The following is a 24276-nucleotide window of genomic DNA, read 5'->3' as shown; positions in this document are numbered from 1 at the left end:
AATCTCCAGGATAGCTTCCCCAGAGTTCTGCCTGCCTTTCCAGTAATAACATCAGAAAAAGTATCTGGCCCCAAGTACCCTAAGGTTGTCAAAGAATATTCATGGGAGCCCATAAATATGACTGATCTAAAGGAAGTTAAACAAGCAATTGTAGCTTATGGACTAAATTTGTCCTTTGTTAGGGAAATGGTCAAAACATGGGCTTTCAGTAATAAACAATGACTCAAGATTGGACTCAGTTAATCTCAGCAGTCCTAGAAAGTGGACCACAATTATTTTGGAGGTACTTTTTAAAAAGGAAGCTTCTTCAGTATGAATGATGTTTAAGTTTTCCACAATGAGCAATAGATTTTCCTACACCTCCTTTTCTTGCAGTAATCGTTGAAGTTTCCAGGAAGAAGATGAAGCCCCATAGCAACAACTCCACCCAGTTGGGATGACATCATTATGCTGACAGTACTACTATAAGACCGTTTTGGGGGTACCAGCTGCTGAAATGGTGCACCTTCTCAGGACGTTCTGGACAGAACTCCAAATAAGAACTTTGAAAAGACAAAACAAAACAAAAGCCTATCAGCTGCTCAGAAATTGTTTGCAACTATACTAGACAGTAATTTTGACACCTAACCATCACTTTACTTTTGCAGAATCCCATTAAGAGAACATCGCCCCCATGACAGCAAGAAGAAATGCTAGAGGACGACACCCCCTATACCAAAAAAGTTTGTCCTTAGGGTTGGGAACACTGTTTAGGGTTGTTTTATTATTACTTGTACTAGGTAGAGGGTTGGGGTGAAAACTATATTTGTTCAAAAAAAAGGATAATAGTGGGTAATAGAGTGAACACTTGTGAGCTATTATTTATGGATAATTTGCATTACATTGATATAGTTTTGCATATTAATACAAGTTCAAATTATATTTGTTATTTTAATTTACATTATTTGTACACCTATGCAAAGTTATTCTGTCAGATTATATATATGCATGTTTCTACCTCTGTTTAGGACATTTTGTATATTGATACAACTTTTAGGATATACTTTCATATTGCATTATATATTACTCCTACCTCTGATCAACATACTTATTGATTGTTTATATTTTGAGGTCATTGTCATCATTTGTTGCACATTTGTTTACAGATTATTTAATATTCTGACATGAAGTTTTAGTCTTTAAGTTATACAGGTATTAATTATTATAGGTCAATAGTTGTTCATGTTTGTTGTACATACAGTTAGATCAATTAGGTTCTTTAGATACATAGAGATTGTATTCTGTCTAGATAGGTAATCTTCAACCACTTCAAGGATCTGTAGAACATGGCATTTAAATAACTTAGGGTTCTGTTGACATGAGACATAATTGCTCCTGACAACACCAATCTATTCCCGAGAGAATGTTGAGCACCAAAGACACTCCGCTTGGAGCTTGTTTTCTTCTTGGTAAAACTGGCCTTTGGGCAAGGAAATAGCTAATTGTCTCCATCATATATTGCTCACTTTGAAAGCTGCTTGATTGCACTTCCTGCCTGCTCAAGTAATATTATCTCCCTTCTCAGGCCTTCGATGGAGTTGAAGATTAGATAGTTGTAGTTACGTAGTCTTATGATCTAGCCAAGCCATTTCCTTTCTTCCTTCCTTCCTTCCTTCCTTCGTTCCTTTTCTTTTCTTTTTTTCTTTTTTTGGTTTTTCGAGACAGGGTTTCTCTGTGGCTTTGGAGCCTGTCCTGGAATTAGCTTTTGTAGACCAGGCTAGCCTCCAACTCACAGAGTTTCACCTGCCTCTGCCTCCCGAGTGCTGGGATTAAAGGCATGTGCCACTACCACCCGGCACCACTTCCTATATAAGACTTAGACTTCATAGGGTAGAATGTTTATTAAAATATTTAGCATATGTTCCTTGCTTAATATTGTTTATGCTGATTATAATTCTAATTATACTTGATATCTGTTCCTAGTGTATATAGTTTTGTATTGGGTTTGGATTTCTCTTATTTAAACCAAAGGGGGAGGTGCACATTTTGCCCCTTCAGCCATTAGTGTTTAAGAGATCAGCCCACTTGGATGTGGTGTCTGATACTGTAAAAAGCAGCTGTAAATGTGTACCTGTTCTTTCTTGCTTCCGGCTCCCTCCAGCTGCTAGACTCTGTTCCTCTTCATGCAGAGGACTGTTATCTAGGGCAGTCCTCTAGTGATCTGTAAGCTTTCCCCTTAAATAAATAAGCCTTTTTATTATTCATCATTCTGATCTGATGTGGGATTGTTTTGTGACTTAAGTGTCTTACCAGTTCTGTTGATGCTAACAGCACTGGCAGAGATATATGCAGGGTGATCAGCTTCTGTGGTGATGTCCGACTGCGCTGGGCCAGAGGACAAGGGCAACGGGGCCTCACTATGACCGCACACGTGGCAGGCGGGGAGGAAACCATAGGAGAAATCTGTGGGGCTGGTATGGAGCACAAGACTGGACTGCCTTGCCTGTTGCTAGTGGCAGCTAGTTGTCACTGCTCAGCATGGCTGGGTAGAAGGCACTGGTGGTGCAAGATGGGGCCCCTTGGCATCTTATGGTGGTGGCAGCAGCAGTAAAATCCTGAGCCCTGATTGGTCTCAAGGTGGCTGAGTTGACCTGAGTTGGCAGCCCAGTGAGGGAGGCTGGGGGAGGCCCACATGGTGGGAAGTGAGGGCTTAGCCAGTGGTGGGGCAGCTAACCCCGCAATGATTTAGAGCTGGGGACAGGCAGCAGCTGAAGGCTGCAACAGAAAACTCTCAAATGTGGAAAAACAAGTGTGGATGTCCTGTGTGGAGGGAGACACAGCTGGATGCTGGTGGCAGTGGTGGCGTGGTTTAATAATACCTCAAATTGGGCACCAGATGTAACAAATATCTAAATTCTTCCAGTATAATAAAATTTGGAGTCAGAAATTGAGATAAAGACCTGATAAATTCAAGGACAAAAGAAAGCCAACTGGTTAATTCTCCCTGTTTTTACAAACCACCTGCCCCAGAAATCCTCTTTCCTCTTCCTGTTCTGAAGATGAAGCAGATATCTTCAGTCCTCCAAGAACTCTATGGCTAATTCCAGCCAGCCAACCATTGACTCTGTCCTTTGACTCAAGGATCCTTTATTGGCACAGTGGAATAGTTGTATAAACAATTCTCCTGCAACAGAGGTCAGCCTGCCTCGGCTTCCTCAGTGCTAGGATTAAAGGCATGTGCCATATTTTTTTTTCTTTTTTTGGTTTTTCAAGATAGGGTTTCTTTATGTAGACCAGGCTGCCTTCAAAGTTACAGAGATCTGCCTGCCTCTCCTTCTCAAGGGCTGGGATTAAAGATGTGAGTTGCCACCTCCTGGCCACATAATTTATTTTTAATTGAAAATATAATTGTTTCTCCCAGATGAGGCTATAGGCCCAGAACATAGCTTTGATAAAATAATCTCTTGGAGTACATAGTGTGAGAAGATATTAAAGAGATACCTGTAGACACGTATTGGGCTCTTTATGGAAGTTACTCCCTTTATAGAACAGAAAGCCATGGGGTTGGCTACAAAGTCATTACTCTCACCGAGACCATTAAATGGGCACCTTTCCTTCCAAGCCCAGGCTCACCTGGCAGAACTGGAGCTCAGCAAAGGTCAGAGTGTTGGTGTCTATGCAGATTTGGAGTGTGCCTTTCTGGTTCTCTGTGCCCCTGTCATGATGTGGAAGGAGAGACATTGTACAGCAGCCTTTGCATCTCCTAGCGCATATCACCAGGACCCTGGCTGATGTGGGAGGGTCTTCTGTTTTAATAAAGAAACTGCCTTGGCCAGCCCTTAGGTGGGTGGAGTAGACAAAACAGGAAGAAGGAAGTGAGGTAGATGGCTCAGACAATTGCCCTGCCTCTACAGCCAGATGCGATGAAGCCAGCCACCAGGTCTGGCATGCTGAATCTTTCCCGGTAAGACACCATTCGTGGTGTTACAAAGATTATTAGATATGGGTTAGTCAAGATGTGAGTAAGAGGCTGAAACTAATGAGCCAGGCAGTATTTAAAAGAATACAATTTGTGTGATGTTATTTCGCGTGTAAAGATAGCCGAGCGGGAGCTGGGTGGGACGAAAAGCAGGCCTGCCCGCAGCACCTCACTACACCTGGCCAACTTTTGGTTGACATCCTCCTTCCTTCCAAGGTTGCAGCAATGTTCTGCAAAGAACCTCAGAAGAGGATGGAAGAGAATGTCAGAGGGGAACAGACTGGATGAGCAGGCAGTCAAAGTTATTGCTAGTAGCACTCCCCCTTCAGAGCCAACAGAGGCATGCCTAAGTTGGGAACATGTTCCAGAGGGGACAGGTCTACAATATTACCAGGAGGAAAGGCCTGGGACCATTCATGGGGATAGGGTGACTTCATAGAGAGAAAAGAAAATTGCTCTTCCCTGGAGCTAATCAATGAAAAATTCCTAAAATTCTTCACCAGCCCTTCTATTGGGGCAGAGTAGACCTATCAGATGGCACAAAACACTTTATCATCAGAGGAAAATAAATCTTTAAAAAAAATCATTAAACAGTTTGTCAGGAAAACAACTCATGAATAATTGTCAGTGGGAGGTAACAGGGGAGGACTGGCAAATAGACTTCACATGCCCAAGCCCAGGGACGTAGGACCCTGCTTAGAATTGGTAGACACCTCCACAACAGTTTTCCCTCCCTCCTTTCCTTCCACCCCTCCCCATTTCCTTTCTCCTCAAAAGAGACTACCATGGGAGTCAACAAAGCATGGCATAAAATCAAGTCATAAAATCAAGCTCCTCCCCCCTGCATCAAGGCTGAATGAGACATCCCACAAGGTGGATATTTCCAATACATGTTCAAAGTGACCCACACCTAGGATGAGTATCTCTTGGCTTATGGAAAAATACTGTCCTCCATGCATCAGAATGATTGGCCGCTGTGGGGCCCGAGGTCAGGTATCTGCTGGACAGCGTCTCAGTGTTGCAGTCTGATGAGGCAACAGGACCAAGGCAACTCTGACAAAAGAAAATCTTTATTTTGGTGCCTGCCTAAAGCTTTGAATGGTTAATCTGTTACTATGTCAGAGAGAACAGGGTATGCATGGTGCTGGAGCACTAGCTAAGAGCTGCATCCTGATATGGAGAGAGAGAGAGAGAGAGAGAGAGAGAGAGAGAGAGAGAGAGAGAGAGAGAGAGAGAGAGAGAGGGGGAGGGAGGGAGAGAGGGAGAGAGAGAGAAGAGAAAAGGAGAAGTGGGGAGAGAGGCAGAAGCGAAGCTGCCTCTCCGAGAGAAATATGGGAAAGAGAGCGAGATCAGGCCGGAAGCTGAAGATCAGTCTGCCTCAGCGGAAGGGGAGGGAGTGGGCGTGGCTTGTCTCATAAAGGGACCAGGAACCAAAACCATAACAGTCTTGAGCCACAAATTGAGAACTGCTGTTCTAATCCTTTCAAAGAGTTCTGTTTCCTGATGACTAAGCATTCAAATATAAGAGCTTATGGGGGTGTTGTCATTCAAACACCACATTCCATTCCTTGACCCCCCATAGGCTTGTAGCACAATACAAAACGCAGTCAGTCCAACATCAAAAGTCCCCATAGTCTGTCACAGTCTCAACACTTTTCAAAAATCCAAAGTGAGATTTTGGTAATCTCTTAACTGAAACCCCATGTAGATTAAAATGAAAAAGCAGACCTCTTCCAACAATGACACAGAGCATTACCATTCCAAAAGAGAGGGCTGAGCAGTGGTGGCACACGCCTTAATATCAGCACTTGTGAGGCAGAGGCAAGTGGATCTTTGTTTGTTCAAGGCTAGCCTGGTCTACAGAGTGAGCTCCAGGATAGCCAGGGCTATCCAGAGAAACCCTGTCTCAAAAAATGAAAGAAGAAGAAGAAGAAACAGAACATAATGAGAGGTACTGGACCAAAACTAGAACAAATGTTAGCAGCGGGCAAATTCTGAATCATCCTTGTCTGATGTCAAAGAGATCTTTAGATCACCATCTTTGTTGATTGGAACACACTTCTCTCTCTTAGGCTGGTTCCCCGCCCAGTCTGCAGCTTCCCATGAAAGGTATCTTATGACTCTGGCATTGTCAACAACTTGGGGTCACCAATGCAATCCAGGTTTTACCTTCATAACTTCATATAACAGCCTCTCTGAGCAGGACTCAAATAATGCAGGGGCACCCCTGACACATACCTGGGCTCAGTGTCTTTCCTTAGCCATGGAGGGAGATTCCATAACCCTCCTATAACTTTCTATCGTTGACTCTAAAGCCAGAACCACATGATGAAAGCTGCCATGTTCTGCTGATTGCTGGGGCTAGAATGTGGCCCCCTTCTTCACTTGCACCTACATAAGCTCTGTTGTAGATGGTTCCCTTCACTGCTTAGGTTTGCCTTTAATTCCGGACAGGTGGTAGTGGCAGCTCACACCTTTAATACCTACACCGAGGAAGCAGAGGCAGGTGGATCTCTTGAGGGGGGAGTTTTCCTTTAATTCCTTTCACCAGTTGGAAGTTTAACTGGGTGGGGTCTTGCCCTGAGGTAATCATTTATTTCATTTAGCATTAGGCTTTTCTTTAAGCGTTTTTTTATCACCTTGAGTCCTGGATCTGACTCTATTACACTCCCTGGTGCTCCTTTTCTCCTCAAACTGTGCATTTTGTATTTCACTTTATCCAGCTTGTTCCTTTTCATTATCACAAGGGTGATTGCTAACAACCTCAGGAGAGAACCGATACTCGACGGTCTTGGAATCTCCTCTGCCAGCACCAAAACTCTGCAAATTTGTAGGACAAGGACAAAAAGCAGCCACATTCTTTGTGAAAAATACTACAAGAATGGTCTCCAGGATACTTACTAATATTTGTCTCCTCTGAACTTGTTGAGCTGAGTCCCTGCTCTTCACATTGCTCTTCCCATCACTGTCTATGCTTCTACTAGGATGGCCCATTAAGCCCCACATGAAGTCTCCTACATTTTTCTAGTCCAAAATCCCAAAATCTTCCATATTCTTCAAACAAATAGTGTGTCAGGACTGTCAAAGCATCATGCCACTTCTGGTACCAAATTCTGTCCTAGTATTCTAAATATAGGAGCCTAGCAAACCATCACAGGCAGCCTCTAAATACATTAACCTTTGGCACCGGCTAACCCTGGAGGATGGATTGGCAGATAAACTCCAGGATTTTCTTGGATACAGGACAGAGAAAGGGAAAACTCTAGATCACCCCGCTGCTTACTAATGCTACAGTGTTGCTGGACTCAAAGTGTTTACTGCTAGTATGCAGTCATATAGCTTCTGTTCTTACTCCCACTACAGGTCTAGACGATGGGATTATTATATTGAAACTCTTACTAAACATACACAAAACCTTTAAGTAACACAGCTCAAGGAAATTCTCTTCTCTTAAAACGTTTTAAAAATTTTAGATTATTATTCATTTTATGTATATGAATGTTGTGCCTTCATGTATATGCACCACCTATGTGCCTGGTGCCTCTGGAAGTCAGAAGAGGGCATTGGATCCCTGGGACTACAGTTAGGATGATGTGAACCACCATGTGGACCACAGGCTAGGAAACAAAGCCTGGTTCTTTGCAAGAAAAGCAAGGGCTCTTTTTGTTTTGTTTTGTTGTTGTTTTGTTTGTTTTTTGCTTTTTACGAGACTGGTTTCTCTGTCTAGCCCTGGCTGTCCTGGAGCTCACTCTGTAGACCAGGCTGGCCACAAACTCACGGAGACCCACCTGCCTCTGCCTCCCAAGTGCTGAGATCAAAGGCGTGTGCCACCATCACCTGGCAAAGGAAGTGCTCTTAATTGCTGAGCATCATCTAGCATCATCTCTAGCCCTTAAAACATTTTAAAAATTACATTTATTTAGTGTGTGTGTGTGTGTGTGTGTTCCTGAGCACCATGGAGCATATGCAGAAGTAAGAGGGTGACTTTGAGGAGTCAATTCTTTCTCTATCATGCAGGTCCCAGGGATTAAAATCAGGTCTTCAGGCTTGGCAGCAAGTGCCTTTACCTGAGCCATCTCACTGACCTGAATTTCCCATAGTTCTGAAGTTCACATGATGAGAAAAACAGTTACACAAACAGTATGGCATCAGCTGTCCCTACTTTAGCTGAATAGACACTTGTGGTATTTTCAAGGTTGAACGCTGTGTATATATTTCTGGTAATTCTGCCAATGTCTTGTCTACAGCAGGCTTTCTCAGACCAACAGTCCCTAAATCATGATATGGAGACTTATTAATAGTTACAAATGCTTTGCCTTATCTTATGCTTGTCTCACTAGCTCTTATAACTTAATTTAACCTGTTTCTCTTTATCTACATTTTGCCTCAGGGCTTTCTACCTTTCATTCTGTCTGTCCTAACCATATCTGCCTGTTCTGCCTGCATGTATGTCTGAATGCCAGAAGAGGGCACCAGATCTCATTATAGATCTCATTATAGGTTGTGAGCCAACACGTAGTTGCTAGGAATTGAACTCAGGACCTCTAGAAGAGCAATCAGTGCTCTTTTTTTAAAAAAAAATTATTTATTTATTTATTTATTTATTTATTTATTATGTATGCAATATTCTATCTGTGTGTATGCCTGCAGGCCAGAAGAGGGCACCAGACCCCATTACAGATGGCTGTGAGCCACCATGTGGTTGCTGGGAATTGAACTCAGGACTTTTGGAAGAGCAGGCAATGCTCTTAACCTCTGAGCCATCTCTCCAGCCCAATAACACATCTTTATATCATTAAACAAATGCAGCTCAGAGTAACTCTAGCCAAACATGTGGAAGACTTGTATGACAAGAAATTTAAATCTTTGAAGAAAGAAATTGAAGAAGACACCAGAAAGTGCTCCTGGGTAGGCAGAATTAATATAGTATAAACGGCAATCTTACCAAAAGCAATCTACAGATTCAATGCAATGCCATCAAAATCCCAGCAAAATTCTTCAAAGACCTGGAAAGAACGGTACTCAACTTCATTTGGAAAAGTAAAAAACCCAGTATAGCCAAAACAATCCTGGGCAATAAAAGAACTTCTGGAGGCATCACAATCCCTGACTTCAAACTCTACTACAGAGTTACAGTACTGAAAACAGCCTGGTACTGGCATAAGAACAGACAGGAGGACCAATGGAACTGAATAGAAGACATGGACATTAATCTACACATCTTTGAACACTTGATACTTGATAAAGAAGCAAAAAATATCAAATGGAAAAAAGAAAGCATATTTAACAAGTGGTGCTGGCATAACTGGATATCAACATGTAGTAAAACGAAAATAGACCCATATCTATCACCATACACAAAACTCAAGTCCAAATGGATCAAAGACCTCAACATAAAGTCAGCCACACTGAACCTTACAGAAGAAAAAGTGGGAACATTTGGAACACATTGGCACAGGGAACCACTTCCTAAATATAACCTCAGCAGCACAGACACTGAGAGAAACAATAAATAAATGGGACCTCCTGAAACTAAAAAGCTTCTGTAAAGCAAAGGACACAGTCAACAAGACAAAACAACAGCCTACAGAATGGGAAAAGATCTTCACTAACCCCACATCAGACAGAGGTCTGATCTCCAAAATATACAAAGAACATAAGAAATTGGACACGTAATCCAATAAAAACTGGAATACAGACCTAGACAGAGAACTCTCAATGGAAGAATCTAAAATGGCCGAGAGAAATGCAAATCAAAACAACTCTGAGATTCCATCTTACACCTGTAAGAATGGCCAAGATTAAAAGCACTGATGACAACTTATGCTGGAGAGGTTGTGGGGAAAAGGGAACACTTCTGCATTGCTAGTGGGAATGCAAGCTGATAAAACCCCTTTGGATGTCAGTGTGGCGATCTCTCAGAAAATTAGGAAACAAACTTCCTCAAGACCCAATAATACCACTTTTGGGTATATATCCAAAGGATGCTCAATTGTGCCACAAGGACATGTGCTCAACTATATTCATAGCAGCTTTGTTTGTCATAGCCAGAACCCAGAAACAACTTAAATGCCCCTCGATCGAAGAATGGATAAGAAAAATGTGGTACATTTACACAGTGGAGTACTATACAGCAGAACAAAATAAGGACAGCTTGAATTTTGCAGGAAAATGGATGGAGCTAGAAAACATTATTTTGAGTGAGGTAACCCAGACCCAGAAAGACAATTATCACACATACTCACTCATAGGTGGATTTTAAATATAAAGCAAAGAAAGCCAGCCTTCAAACCACAATCCCAGAGAACTTAGACAACAAAACAGACACTAAGAGAGACTTACATAGATATAATCTACATGGGAAGTAGAAAGTATAAAAAGACAAGATCTTTTTACAAGAGTAAATTGGGAGCATGGGGACCTTGGGGGAAGTCTGAAGGGGGGGAGGGAAGAGGCAGAGAGGGGAGCAGAAAAAATGTAGAGCTCAATAAATATCAATAAAAAACAAATGCAGCAGAAACAAATCTAACACACACTCCCATAGTTAAGGTAATATTCTGCAACATAAACAAAGGTAACACACCTTTACACACCTCAGCAACACTCCACAGCACTCATCTGTTTAACAAGCTCTACAAAGACAGGTCTCAACCACATTAAACAGCACCATGCTGTCTGGTGAGCAGCTTTGGAAGGGGCTTTCTGGATCTTCACAGCAGAGAGAGGTTACCGCCTATTATAATCTTAGTGGTGAGGCTATCCATCTTTAGGCCTTATATACTCAATTGCTCTTTTAATTTGATCTCCATTTACAGTTCGTCCACACTCAGATGGTTCTGTGTCATTCTAATGCCATCTAGCTGCCCCTTGATTGTCAACTGGAAAGGGAACTCTAAACCTCTCTATGCCCAGTTTATTTGGTGCCATCTCTGACTGTTCTCTCAACTTCACTCCTTCTCCCCTAGTCCTGGAACCAGGCAAATACTTCCTGCTATGCAAGTGCCACCCACCGATGCACTTTTGCGGTCTCTTAGGCACACGTGGAAGGCTCCCTGACTGTCACTGCTCTTGTCCTCAACTTCAGAATTTGAGTCTAAAGATATGATGCTTTGAAAAAGAGGTTCTTTTGTTTTCACAGAGGATGAGACTCTGTGGATTGCTTCTATCCCAATATGGTATGATAGACCACACCCTCCTGAAAGGTTGCTGTGAACACCCTCAAAAAATTACTTCACTCAACTGCCGACTGAGATGAACCTAGCACACAGGTTACACCATGAAAGATCTAAATAACAGCGCCCCCATTCAGCAGGAAGCAGTTTGGAGAGAAATAACTGCGCCCATTTTCCCAAATATTGTTTATAAATGTTCTTTTACATTTAAAGGGGGATATGATATAGATATGAATAATTTGCATTGGTATGGATTTAAAGGTCAATTTGTTATATGTATATGTATTTCTGATCTTGATTAAGGTATTGTAATTGTGTAGTTCATTTAAAAATGTATGTATAATTAGGAAATATAGGTTGTTAATGGATAATCATTGATAATAGTTAAGCTTGTAGTCATGTTAGTTAGATTTTCTAGATATATAGAGATATACTTTAGTTAAATAGGCATTCTTCATATCTTTCAATAGTCAAACTTGTAGTCATGTTAGATTTTCTAGATGTGCATAGATATATTTCAGATAGGCATTCTTCATATCTTTCAAAGACTGCAGAATATGGCATTTAATGTTTTAATAACTTAGGGCTTTTCATGACAATGAGACATGTCTGCTCCTGGCAGCACCAATCTACTTCAAGAGAAGAATGGGCATCGAAGAGGCTCCTTATGGAGTTTGATAGCCATTTGGGCAAGAAACTGCTCTTGCCTGGACTGTTGCATAAACTGGACACAAAGAACCTGCAGAGAGAGGACTGCTGAACTTGCCTAAAGGTGAGATGGTCTCTCAGTGTTCCTGATTCATGAAAGAGTCTGCGAGACGTTCTGCAGAACACAGCAGAAAGTGACTAAACTGTCTTTGGAATTTCCTGCTTCATGGAAATGTCTGCTGGATACTTATGGGCCTGTAGGCTGAAGATGGATGCCCCAACGGTACAGAGGAACTTTGGGTGACTGTCCAGGCAACGAGTTGTCTCTGTCATTTCTAGAGTTTGAAAGTTGCATATGACTTGTTTACTTAGGTAATATTATATCCTTCTGGAGTCTTTGATGGAGTTAAAGAATAAATAGATAGTTATAGCTTTCCTTAGTTATGATAAAAGATAAAATAGATCTTAATATTGTAACTGTAATACTTGCTTGATAACTGTTTTGTTATATGTAATTTTGCTATGTTAAAGTTGAAGCCTTTCTTTTTTGTTTAAACAGAAAAAGGGGAAATGATGGAGGAGAGTTATCTGTCTATGTTACTTTCATTGGTTAATTAATAAAGAAAACTGCCTTGGCCCTTTAAGAGACAGAAAATTAGGTAGGCGGAGTAGACAGAACAGAATTGTGGGAAAAGGGGTAGCAGGCAGTGGGGAGATGCTTCAGGCAGTCGCCATAGTGAGTCTCCATGCTTCTCCTCTCCGAGATGGATGCAGGTTAAGATCTCTCCTGGTAAGCCACACCTCGTGGTGCTACACAGATTACTAAATATGGGTTAAAGGAAGATGTGAGAATTAGCCAATAAGAGGCTGAAACTATGGGCCAGGCAGCGTTTTAAAAGAATACAGTTTCCGTGTAATTATTTTGGGCAAAGCTAGCCGGGTGGCAGGACACAGCCCCTCCGCTCACTTCCATCTACAGGAGAAAGAGGGTGGAGTTGGGGAGAAGCCATGTAGCCCCGCCAGAGACAGATGCCAGAACTTTATCTCTGTATCATGGTGATACACAGATTAATGGAGAAGGGTTAAATTAAGATGTAAGAGTTAGCCAATAAGAAACTAGAGCTAATGGCCAAAGCAGTGATTTAAGTAATACAGTTTCTGTATGGTTATCTCAGGGCTGAGCAGCCAGGAACCAACAAGCTGCCTTCTACAACAATTGGCACGACAACGTGGTTGACTAAAATCCACTTAAAACTTAAAACCTGAGAGAGTTTGGGAAACAATTCTAGGGGGAAAAAAAGCAGAGTTGAGCATGGCTTAACACCATGGCTCCTTTAAGAGAGGTTTTCCTGATTCAATGGTAGCAGAAAAAAGCTGCGGTTTTGAAATGCTGGCTTTTAGGGCCGTGCTGCCAGTAAGAACTCTGACTCTTTCTGGAGGTCCATCTATGGAGCATTTAAATGGGGTTTGTGAGCAGAGTGCTACAACTTGCTTAATGGCAACATAGACCCACTGTGTGCCTAAAAATGAGGCAATATTTGGCTCTCAGAGGCAGCAAACAGCTCCGCCATGCTGGGCTGGGTGGAGTAAGCAGGCAGTGCTGTATATACCCTAGCAATGCTGCAGCTTAGTGTTGAGGCTGTGGACCCCCAGACCCTGAATTTCTTATAAACAACTTCTTTTCCTCTGCTCTGAGCAGCCTGCAGCTAAAAGATCCCAAGAGCTGGGGCATGGCCAGAGCCCTATATAAGCTGCGCCTGAGCACAATAAAGTTGGTATTCTTGGCATTCTAGTATCAAGGATGACCTGTGTCCATGCTGCTCTCTGTCTCTGTCTCTGTCTATGTGTTTAAATCTCCAGCCCCCTTTCCTGAGACTCACGTACCATACTGTAGAGCACAGAACAGATGCAGGGCTTTATAGCTTAGGTTTTTAAGAAGCACTTAGCATTTTAAGAAGCAGTCCTGGTCAGAAAATAATTATAAACACACAATAAAGACAAATTCAGATTTAAAAGACCTCTAAATGGGCCATAGTGTTGGATAAATGTATGTAGGCTTGGGAGAAAGAAAAAAAGGAGTATAGAGTGTTATAAAAAGAAGTAAATGATTTTTTAAAAAGGTAAAGTCTTTAAAGAGACAGAGTACAGACAGTCATAGATTAAAGGAGTAAATATAATAAAATAAATATTAAAAAGAAATAGAGTAAAAACAAATAAGCCATATAAAGATGGAATATACTCAAAGAGTCTGGATTATATATACTATTGTGAGTATTCTTTGAATTTTTTGACTGCAGGGAGATATTTGATTCTGGGGATTGCTGAGCTAAATCAACATATATACATTAAAGGTATTTTGTCTTCAAAATTTGGGTCTAAGGATATGTTGCTTTGGAAAAGAGGTCCTTCTTTTGTTTCAACAGAAGATGAGAACCTATGCATTGCTTCTAGACTAATGTGGTTTGATGGATCAAGACCCCCTAAAAGGTTGCTGTGTAAACCCCCCAAAATTACTTAGCCCAATAAACATCAGAAAGCAGTTTGTGGAGAACTATGCCCATATTCCCAAATATTGTTTATAAATGTTTGTTTACATTTGAAGAGGGATAAGCTATAGAGATTTGCATTGGTATGAATCTTGGTTTATTGATACAAATTTGTGGTCAATTTTGTTATACTGTATATATATACATATACATATATATATATATATATGCTCTTGATTAAGGTATTGTGTTTGTGCAGCTCATTTAGAAATGTAATGTATAATTAAGAAATATAGGTTAATAGATAATCATCTATAATAGTCAAGCTTGTAGTCATGTTAGTTAGATTTTCTAGATGGACAGAGATGTATTTCAGATGGATAGGCATTTTTCAAACCTTTCAAAAACAGAATATGGCATTTGAAATGTTTTAATAACTTAGGACTTTTCATGACAGTGAGGCACATCTGCTCCTGGCAGCACCAATCTACTTCAAGAGGAAGATGGGCACTGAAGAGGTTCCTTATGGAGTTTGCTAGCCATTTGGGCAAGAAACTGCTCTTGCCTGGACTGCTTGATGGTATGCTATATGAACTGGACATGCAGGGCCCACAGAGAAATGACTGCTGAACTTGTCTAAAGATGGGATGGTCCTTCAGGACTCCTGCTTCATAAAAGAGTCTGCCAGACATTTTGCAGGATATAGAAAAAAGTGACTGACAAACTGCTAATGTAGGCACAACTGTTTTTGAAACTTCCTGCTTCATGGAAAAGTCTGCCAGATACTATGGGCCTATGGGCTGAAGATTGGATGCCTCAACAATACAGAAGAACTTTGGGTGACTGTCCGGGAAGCAAGATATCTCTGTCAATTCTAGAGTTTTGGAAGTTGCTTACAATGCACTTTCTGTTTACTTAGGTAATATTCTGGCGTCTTTGATGAAGTTGAAGAATAGATAGAAAGTAGATACAGTTTTTGTTAATTATGATAAAAGATAAAGGGCTGAGAGATGGCTCAGCGGTTAAGAGCATTGCCTGCTCTTCCAAAGGTCCTGAGTTCAATTCCCAGCAACTGCATGGTGGCTCACAACCATCTGTAATGAAGTCTGGTGCCCTCTTCTGGCCTGCAGGCATACATGCAGACAGAATACTGTGAATACTGTATATATAATAAATAAATAAATCTTTAAAAAAATAAAGATAAAATAAATATAAATATTATAACTTTAATTCTTGTTTGATATCTGTTTTGTTATATGTAATTTTACTATGGTAAAGCTAAAACCTTTCTTTTTATTTAAACAAAAAGGGGAGGTGATGTGGGATACCCCTCTGTATGCTGTGAATACCATTGGTTAATAAAAAAAAACTGTCTCGGGCCTGCACAGGGAATAGAGGTAGGTGGGGAAAACTAAACTGAATGCTGGAAGAAAGAGGGTGGAGTCAGGGAGAAGCCATGTAGCCTCGCTGGAGACAGATAGCCAAACTTTATCCGGTAAACCACAGTCTCATAACAATACACAGATTAATGGAGACGGGTTAAATTAAGATGTACGAATTAGCCAACAAGAAGATAGAGCTAATGGGCCAAACAGTGATTTAAATATTATAGTTTCTGTGTAATTATTTCAGGACTGAGCAACTAGGAACCAACAAGCAGTCTCCTTCAACATCACTCTGAGACCAGGCTTGAACTCACAGAAATACATCCGCCTCTGCCTCCTGAGTGCTGGGGTTAAAGGTGTGCGCCACCACCATCCAGTTGATATAAGGACTTTTATGTAGATCTTCTACATAATGATGTTAACTGCGACTGACCTATTTTTTTTTTAAATACAGGGTCTCATTATGTAGTCCTGGCTGACCTGGAACTTGCTAAGACTAGGCTATACTGAGACTCACGGATATCCACCTGTTTCTGCTTCCCAAACATTAGAATTAAAGATGTGGGCTATCACATCCAGCGTGAAAAGTCCCATAGAGTGCTGAACTACATGAAGATGCTCCAGTAGTGAGCATTTTCTACTGATTCCTAATCCTAAATTGGGCTCTCTGGAAATACATTAGATTGAGAAGATACAGGCACAAGATTCACTGAGGAGTGTTAGGACTCAAACACACAAGTGATAGTTAATAGACAGACAGATTCTCTAGCTTGATCTCTGGCTGTGCCTATCAGGGATTGTCTTGATTGGGTTAAGGCCCTCCCTGAGAGGGCAGTACCACCTCAGCTTGAGTCCCGGATGACGTAAAAAGGAGAAAGCTAGCTAAGCGGGACATTCACTGCTCTCTGCTTTTTACTGCAGATGCAATACGACCTACTGCCCCCATCCTCTCGACCAGGACCTTCTAGTCACAATGGACTGTGACTTGGATGGACTGTACCCTTGAACCGTGAGATAAAATAAGCCCTTTTCTCACGCAAGAAGGTAGGTAAGCGTAGTCGGCATATCAAAAAAATTATGCTGAGAGGTATCACATAACATTCATACTCTAAGTCCTCACCATGGTCCTCAGCCTGTCTCCCCAAGGCTGCTCACCTGTGTGTGGCACACCTTAACCGAAGGCCGGGTCCAGTCTCTCATGGTAGTTTTCAGTTCAAGGATCAGGATCCCAGGGGAGACTCTCCAGACAAAGGACAGAGTGTCCCCAGCAGTCCTGAAGATGTGCAGAGAGCTGCGTTGCTCTTGGTCTCCGCCTATATACTGTCTAGTGGGTGTCGTGGAGTTCTAGCCGTGTGTCTGGCTATCTTGAGTGAGTGATGTCCCTGGGATATCAGGTGCAACAGCCAGAGTTAGCGGGGCTCCTGACTCAGCTATGTTCACATGTCTGAGAGGCATTTTTACCCTGCTCCTCACACCCTTTCTCCCTCAAGTTGCTGTAGTCAGCTGTTTTATCACAGCACTGGGAAAAGAAACCACTGCAGTCTATGAGGGAGTTTGAAGGCAGGCTCAGGCCCAGGAGAAACTCAAAGTCATATCAAAAGCCTTGTGTCAATGCAAGTTCCTGTCCCACCCTGTCCCACAGTCATTTGGCCCCAAAGAAACACAGAAGCTAATATTAATTATAAACTGTTTGGCCTATTATCATAGGTTTATTATTAACTAGCTCTTACAACTTAAATTCACCCATAATTCTTGTCTATGTTTAGCCTTGTGGCTTGGTACCTTTTCTCAGGGAGACATTCTCATCTTGCTTCTTCTGCGTCTGGCTGGTGACTGCGTCTCTTCCTTTCCTCTTCCCAGAATTCTCCTAGTCTGGTCACCCCACCTTTACTTCCTGCCAGGCTACTGGCCAATCAACATTTTATTAAACCAGTACTGGTGACACAGCTTCACAATGTCCTGCAGTAGTCTTGGTTGGTCCTATTAACTGCACCCTCTGGCGGTGGAACAGTCCTTTAGAGCTTCCCAAATAGAAGTAACAAAAGAAAGGCTACAATCACTGCCTCAATCAGTCTTGACATGTGGGCCTCGAAGTAGGGCATAAAAGTTTGGGCGACGCAATGTCCTGTCTTAGAAGGCACTGCCCAGTGAGGGAGGGAACTGTGTGGGGTCAGCAGCTGGTATTCCCGGGAGCTGGGTGTATTGGTTCCGAGAAAGGTCTATTAGGAGTGCTGTTAAACAGCACCTCCTGTGATCTGTTTGTTTGCTTGTTTTTGCTTTCGAGACAGGGTTTCTTGGCTATTCTGGAACCAGCTCTGTAGATCAGGCTGGTCTCAGACTCACAGAAATCTGCCTGCCTCTGCCTCCCGAGTGCTGGGTTTAAAGGGGTGCACCACCACACCCAGCCAAACCTGTGATCTTAACACTCAAGAGGCCAAGGTAGTCTGGACTACCTGGAAAGACCTTGTCTTGCTCCTGGACCCAATTCAACAATCATTACCATAACCAACAGTCTTCAGTCCAGTGTCTCTAGATATCTTTCGAGTTCTTCATGCATCCAAGTAGCTCATAGGGCTATCATATTACATATGAGAAGCATTGGAGAAAACCAGACAAATAGAGCTGGATTTGAATTCACTTAGCCACTGTGTAGTCATGAGGGAATGCATGGGTCAGTATTTGTAGACTAGGATCTGTTGTTCTTGATAGTATGAGGAATTTTCTCTAATTTTTTAGTGACCTTGACTGAGATCAAACTAGGATTCATGGTTTTGATACAGAAAAGAATTTCAGTATGCTTTTAATCCCAGCACTAGGGAAGCAGATCAGCTTGATTTCTGTTCAAGGCCAGCCTGGTCTACAGAGTGAGTTCCAGGACAACCAGGGCTAACAGAGAAACCCTGTCTGGAACCACTCCCTAGAAAAAGACAGGGTCTCACTATATATTCCTGGCCAGCCAGCAACTTGATGTATAGACCAGGCTGTCCTCAAATTCACAGAGGTCTGTCTGTCTATGCTGGAATTAAAGGAATGTGTCACTATACTCAGTGAGTTAGAGATTTTATTAAATATTTTTAAATTAATTAATGTATTTTTTGAGACAGAGTCTCACTTTATAGGTTCTTTCTGGTTGTCCTGGAAGTCACTATGGAGACCGAGCTGACCTTAAACACAGAGATCCACATCCTCTGCCTCCCAGTGCTGGGATCCAGGTATGTGCTACCATGCCTGGCTATTAGATATTTTAGCGTGGGTGTGGGCTTCTCAAATAGAGAGTCACAGGAAGTAAGGCATGCTTAGGTGTGGGTTCCTCAAGGTTAGTGCATTTTCTGTAGTGCTCATGTTATATCTCAAAAGGTTGCTATAGAAACTTAACAAAACAATTTCTTTCTCTCTCTTAGTAAGCAAAGTTAGAGCGGCAGAGGAGCCTTGGATGGAATTATAATCTGATAAAGTACAGCCAGGAGCCACCAAGGTTGTACAATAGTGACCGGTTAGAGTCCTAGAAAACGAAGTGTTTTTTAGCTGGGAGGAGATGGGAGCCTTAAGCAATTGCTAATTGTCTTGGGCTCTTGCTGCTTGGTTGTTGAGATGCTCCAACTAGAATCCTGGGTGAAGGGCTGCTTTTCCCTCTCAGGCTCCCTTACTTTGCCTTTCTAGCCTACCTCAGCTCTACTTTACAGTGTTGTCTTCAGGACAAGAGAACTATGTGCGCTGGAGGGTCCCTCCCATCAGCACAGGGGAAGCCAGTCCATGAGGAACGGGGGTGAAGGGCAAAGACAGAGCCTCACCAACCTCTTACACCCTAGCGTCTACATGTCAGATAGAGCCTTTTTTTCTAGGTTACACGTGTCACAGCAGTAACTATTATTTCAAAGCTGAGATAATTGGTTTTAAAGTCTCTCCCTTATCTCTTCCTCTGCAGCAGTTGTGTATCTGAGCAGACGGAGGGAGCAGTGAACTGAGACAGGGGCCCACCATGGCTCGTGCTCTGAGTGAAATCAGGACCCACCTCCAGATCCGGAGCCTCGTGGTCCGACAGTGCCTGGCAGAGTTTCTGGGTGTATTTGTGCTGCTGGTAAGTGGGGTGATTGAGGGAAGTGAGGGTCAGGGTTTCTGGCTCTTCTTGGTGTCATTTCCCCCTGGTAACCCACTTCCTTTCGCCCCAGTTTCTTCTCTTTTCCTTCTCTCAATCTCTTCTTTTCTCTTTTACTCCCTCATCTTGTTTTTAAGGTCTTGCTTTGTATCCTAGACTGGGTCCTCCACATACCTCCCAGCGTAGCCTATTTTCACTCTTTTGAAAGTTTCTTGCCAGGCGATGATGGCGCACGCCTTTAATCCCAGCACTCAGAAGGCAGAGGCAGGCGGATCTCTGTGGGTTCGAGGCCAGCTTGGTCTACATAGAGCTAGTGCCAGAACAGGCTCCAAAGCTACGGAGAAACCCTGTCTCGAAAAACAGAAAAGAAGGAAAGAAAGAAAGAAAGAAAGAAAGAAAGAAAGAAAGAAAGAAAGAAAGAAAGTTTTCTTATTTTTATACTTACCTGGCAGGGGAAAAGCCACGACCATAAAGGTGATTTTCTCAGGGCAAGGCACCCAGGATGTGCTAAACCCTGAGATGTTCCAAAATGTAGGAAACTCAACTGTGTAATTTGTGGTAGTGGTAACTCTGTTCATGCTGTCTCCTAAAGAAAAAAGAAATTACCTATTTTCTTACTATGTAACCTTGGCTGGTGTAGAACTCGCAGACCCTCCCGTGAGACAGGGCGTGGCACCACCACACACACCTGGCTGCTCCTTCTCCCTTTTGATTTTCCTCCTCTCATCCCTCACTTTTCTCTATTTCTCCTATTTCCTTCTTTCTGAGTCTCTCAGATTTGTTTATTTTTCCTAGTGGTTCCCTGCAGCTGTGCGCTCTCTCTCTCTCTCTCTCTCTCTCTCTCTCTCTCTCTCTCTCTCTCTCTCTCTCTCCCCCATTGGTCTCTTGGGAGCTCCCTCCCCATGACCTCTCTCTCCACCAGCTCCTCACTCAGGGTTCTGTGGCCCAGGCTGTCACCAGTGAAGAAGACAAAGGCAACTTCCTTACCATGTTTCTGGCCAGCTCTCTGGCTGTTACAATAGCTATCTACGTGGCAGGCAATGTCTCAGGTGAGTAGGGTGGGACCCAAATGTGGGAGCAGACAACGTGCATAGGAATGAGTGGTGGGAAAGGCAGGTACTTTTGATGACTCAGGACATGGGCATTACCTCCCTGAGCTTGGCCAGTACCCGGGACTGAGATATGCCTTTGACCTCATCAAGTCCTCTCCTAGCTAACTTCCCACCAGGTCTTATGTTAACTTGACACAATCTAGGGTTATCTGAAAGGAGGAAATCTGTTGAGACAACGCCTCCATAAGATCCAGCTGTAAGGCATTTTCTTAATTATTGATGAGGGAGGACCCAGTCCACTGTGGGTGGAAACATCCCTGGGTTGGTGGTCCTGAGTTCTATCAGCAGGCTGAGCAAGCCACGGGGAGCAAACCAGTAATCAGTACCCCTCTCCACGGCCTCTGCATCAGCGCTGCCTCCAGGTTCCCGCCTTGCCTGAGTTCCTGTTCTGACTTCCTTTGGTAGTGAATGAAGCGTGATGTGGAAGTGTGAGCCAAACCCTTTCCTCCCCAAATTGCTTTGGTTATGGTGTTCGGTTGCAACAACAGAAATCCCTACTAAGACTTTTTACAGCAGCCTCCTACCTCGCTCAGGCAGAAATCTATGCAGAGCACTGAGGATAATTACTGTTATTTTGTGTCTCACACCTGAAGCCCTCATCTCTGCTCAGGACCCCATCAACTTGTCTCAATACACGCCATGTTAGCCTGCCTGGCCCTGGCCTTGAGACACAGTGTGCTGCAGGGGAACCAGGAGACCTGCTCAGGTTCAGAACCTGGGGTCACTTAGAGAAATGTATGTTCGGGTGTGTTGCCTGTATGCAGTCTGTGCAAGTGCATGAGGCACCTGAAGAGGACATGGGATCCCCTGGGACTGGAGTTACAGATTGTCTGGAGCTGCCACGTGGGTGCTGATGACCCAAGGTCCTTTTCACAAGCAACCAGAGCTCTTGATCGCTGAGCCATCCCTCCAGTCCCCAAATCATTATCTTTTTAAGACCTAATTGTTTAAACTGTATGATGGAGAGAAGCATCGTAGGAGAAAAGCCTGGCGTTGTGAGAGGGTTGGCAGTGGTACCTAATCCTGTCTTTCCTCCCATTCTGTTGCGAAGGAGCCCACCTAAACCCAGCCTTCTCTCTGGCCATGTGCTTGGTAGGACGCATGCCCTGGACCAAGCTCCCCATCTACTGCTTTGTGCAACTGTTGTCTGCTTTCTGTGCCTCAGGAGCTACCTACATTCTCTACTACGGTAACAGAGGACCACTGCCGGGGCAGTTGCTGTGGGCAGGGGGGCCGTGCAATGGTTTGGGATAAACACAGACAGAAACTCTTGAGTCTCTTTCTCTCTCTCTCCCTCTCCCACCTCTCTCCTGAAGATGCCCTCCAGCACTACACAGGTGGGAACCTGACAGTGACTGGTCCCAAAGAGACAGCCTCCATTTTTGCCACCTATCCTTCCCCCTATCTGTCCCTGAACAATGGCTTCTTGGATCAGGTGAGTGTGGAGGGAAGGGCCCAGGGCACTGAGTCCCAGCCTTTGCCTTGTTTTCTGGGACCCCAGCCCATTATAAGGTTAGTTCTACCTTGGTATCCCTAGCTTCTGTGGGGCAGATGGCACGGAGGCGGTGGCATGAAGAGTTTGAGGGAGGGAGGGCAGGTGGAGCACCTGCCTGGCCGTTGATGGATTTCCTCCTACCACCATCACCCAAGGTTCTGGGCACCTGGATGCTGATTGTGGGGCTGTTAGCCATCCTAGACAGACGCAATAAAGGAGTGCCTCCAGGTCTGGAGCCCGTGGTGGTAGGACTGCTGATCCTCGCCATTGGACTAGCCATGGGTTCTAACTGTGGCTCTCCACTCAACCCTGCCCGGGACCTGGGCCCACGGCTCTTCACCTACTTGGCTGGCTGGGGCCCTGGAGTCTTCAGGTAGGGGACAGTCTCCCTTGGTACAGTCCTCCATTCACCAATATTAATAGCTTTGTCTGGGCTTCTCTCCCCCCTCCCCGTTTTGAAACAGGGTCTCACTATGTACCAGGCTGGCCCCCCTCAGAGATCCTCCTGCCTCCCATGTGCCACCATGCCCAGTCCAAGCTCTCCTCTTAAACTAGTGTTCCTTCAACTGACAAAGTCGCCCTTTCTTCATGGCTCTCCTGCTCCCCAACCCTTTCCATGGGAATAGCGGATTGAGAGGTGTCCTTGGCATGCCATACTAGTTCTTGGGGCTTTAGTGACCCATCCATAAAACAAGTCTATTCAGCTAGCTCCCCTAGAGGCTGGACTAAGCTGTGCTGGGGGTTCCCTCCTAAGTGCTTCCCATTAATGAAGGTGACCCCAAGCTCACTGTGGGACCTGCCTTACTAGTCCCAACTCATAGGGGAGGTGTGCCTGAGAGAAACACCTCTGACATCTCCTGTTTGTCCTTCCATTGCAGTGCTGGTAACGGCTGGTGGTGGGTGCCTGTGGTGGCTCCTATGGTGGGGGCCACCCTTGGCACAGCCACATATCAGCTCTTGGTGGCTCTGCACCACCCTGAGGATCCAGAGCCAGTTCCAAAGGTGGCAGCGGCTCAGCTCGAGGCTTCAGTCTCGGGAACTCTAGCTCAGCTGGAGTGTAAGCTGTGATTACACTTTATCTCACTCTGCAAGAGCACCACGAGCTGGCAGCTTGTGAGACGGATGTTCTCTGTGTTAATATGCCAGATTCCAAGACGCTTAGACTGGGGAGAACCAGAAGACATGATTTGGCGCTTCCTTTTTCAAGCTGGTCTTTGCACCCTGAGGGCTTCTAGGCACACAGTTCCCTAACGTGGCCATCAGGGGGTGTGCTGGCTTTGGGAAGGCTTCTAGAATCTGTTAGGTGGAGGGGTACTACCATCCTTTGAGGGGTAGGGCCCAGGGGCTTTGGGAGAGAAGCTTGTTTTCCACCGCTCTGACTCCCAGCTCCCTCACACCCGCCCTTTTCCCCTTAAGACAAGTCTCCCTATGTAACCCTGTAACTTTCTATGTAGATCATACTGGCCTTGACTTCAGACTCCATTGTAGGAGTACAGCATGTGACCCAACAAGAATGATTCTTTTTTTTTTTTTTAATCAAACAAAAAAACTCAACAAGAGCAATTTAAGCACGAGTCAGGAGTCGGTGGAGCACTCGGATCTCTGAGACGTCCAGGCCTGGCAGAGATACAGAGTGGGACCCCGTCTCAAAATAACAAATAACAACAACACCAAAACACACCAAAACCACTTAAAGTTCTGCGGCACTGGGAACTGAATTCAAGGCCTGGGCAAGTGCTCTTCCTCCGAGCTGTCTGTCTTCTGGCTGCCAGTCCAGACAATCTCAGCGCTTCGATCTTTGGCCAGACAAGGGCGCGCCTCCCCTGTACTCCAAAGACCGCAAGACGGTTCTTAGAGGGTGTGTGTGTGTGTGTGTGTGTGTGTGTGTGTGTGTATGAGCGAGACAGAGAGACAGAGACAGAGA

The 24276-nt window shown here is 43.9% G+C and overlaps 1 protein-coding gene and 1 pseudogene across 1 annotated transcript; both read left to right on the top strand.

The window, feature by feature from the left end:
- Positions 1-19628: 19628 nt before the first annotated feature.
- Positions 19629-23420, top strand: Aqp10 (aquaporin 10). Its single transcript, XM_038311632.2, has 6 exons — positions 19629-19727; positions 20668-20794; positions 21909-22046; positions 22174-22292; positions 22508-22725; positions 23231-23420. Exons 1-6 carry the CDS (start codon positions 19629-19631, stop codon positions 23418-23420), a joined length of 891 nt encoding a protein of 296 aa, XP_038167560.2.
- Positions 20183-20334, top strand: LOC119801536 (annotated as a pseudogene).
- Positions 23421-24276: the final 856 nt, after the last annotated feature.

The sequence above is a fragment of the Arvicola amphibius genome, chromosome 14 (assembly GCF_903992535.2).
Source record: "Arvicola amphibius chromosome 14, mArvAmp1.2, whole genome shotgun sequence".
NCBI lineage: Eukaryota > Metazoa > Chordata > Mammalia > Rodentia > Cricetidae > Arvicola > Arvicola amphibius.
The sequence above is the reverse complement of the archived record's forward strand: the minus strand, read 5'-3'. Positions and strand labels throughout refer to the sequence as shown.

What these genes read in the sequence shown, in the direction of transcription:
- Aqp10 (XM_038311632.2), top strand. Translation starts at nt 19,629, where the DNA reads ATGGCTCGTGCTCTGAGTGAAATCAGGACCCACCTCCAGATCCGGAGC. An exon ending in TACCTACATTCTCTACTACG is followed by an intron (nt 22,047 to 22,173) that starts GTAACAGAGGAC and finishes TCTCTCCTGAAG; the next exon opens with ATGCCCTCCAGCACTACACA. An exon ending in TGGGGCCCTGGAGTCTTCAG is followed by an intron (nt 22,726 to 23,230) that starts GTAGGGGACAGT and finishes CTTCCATTGCAG; the next exon opens with TGCTGGTAACGGCTGGTGGT.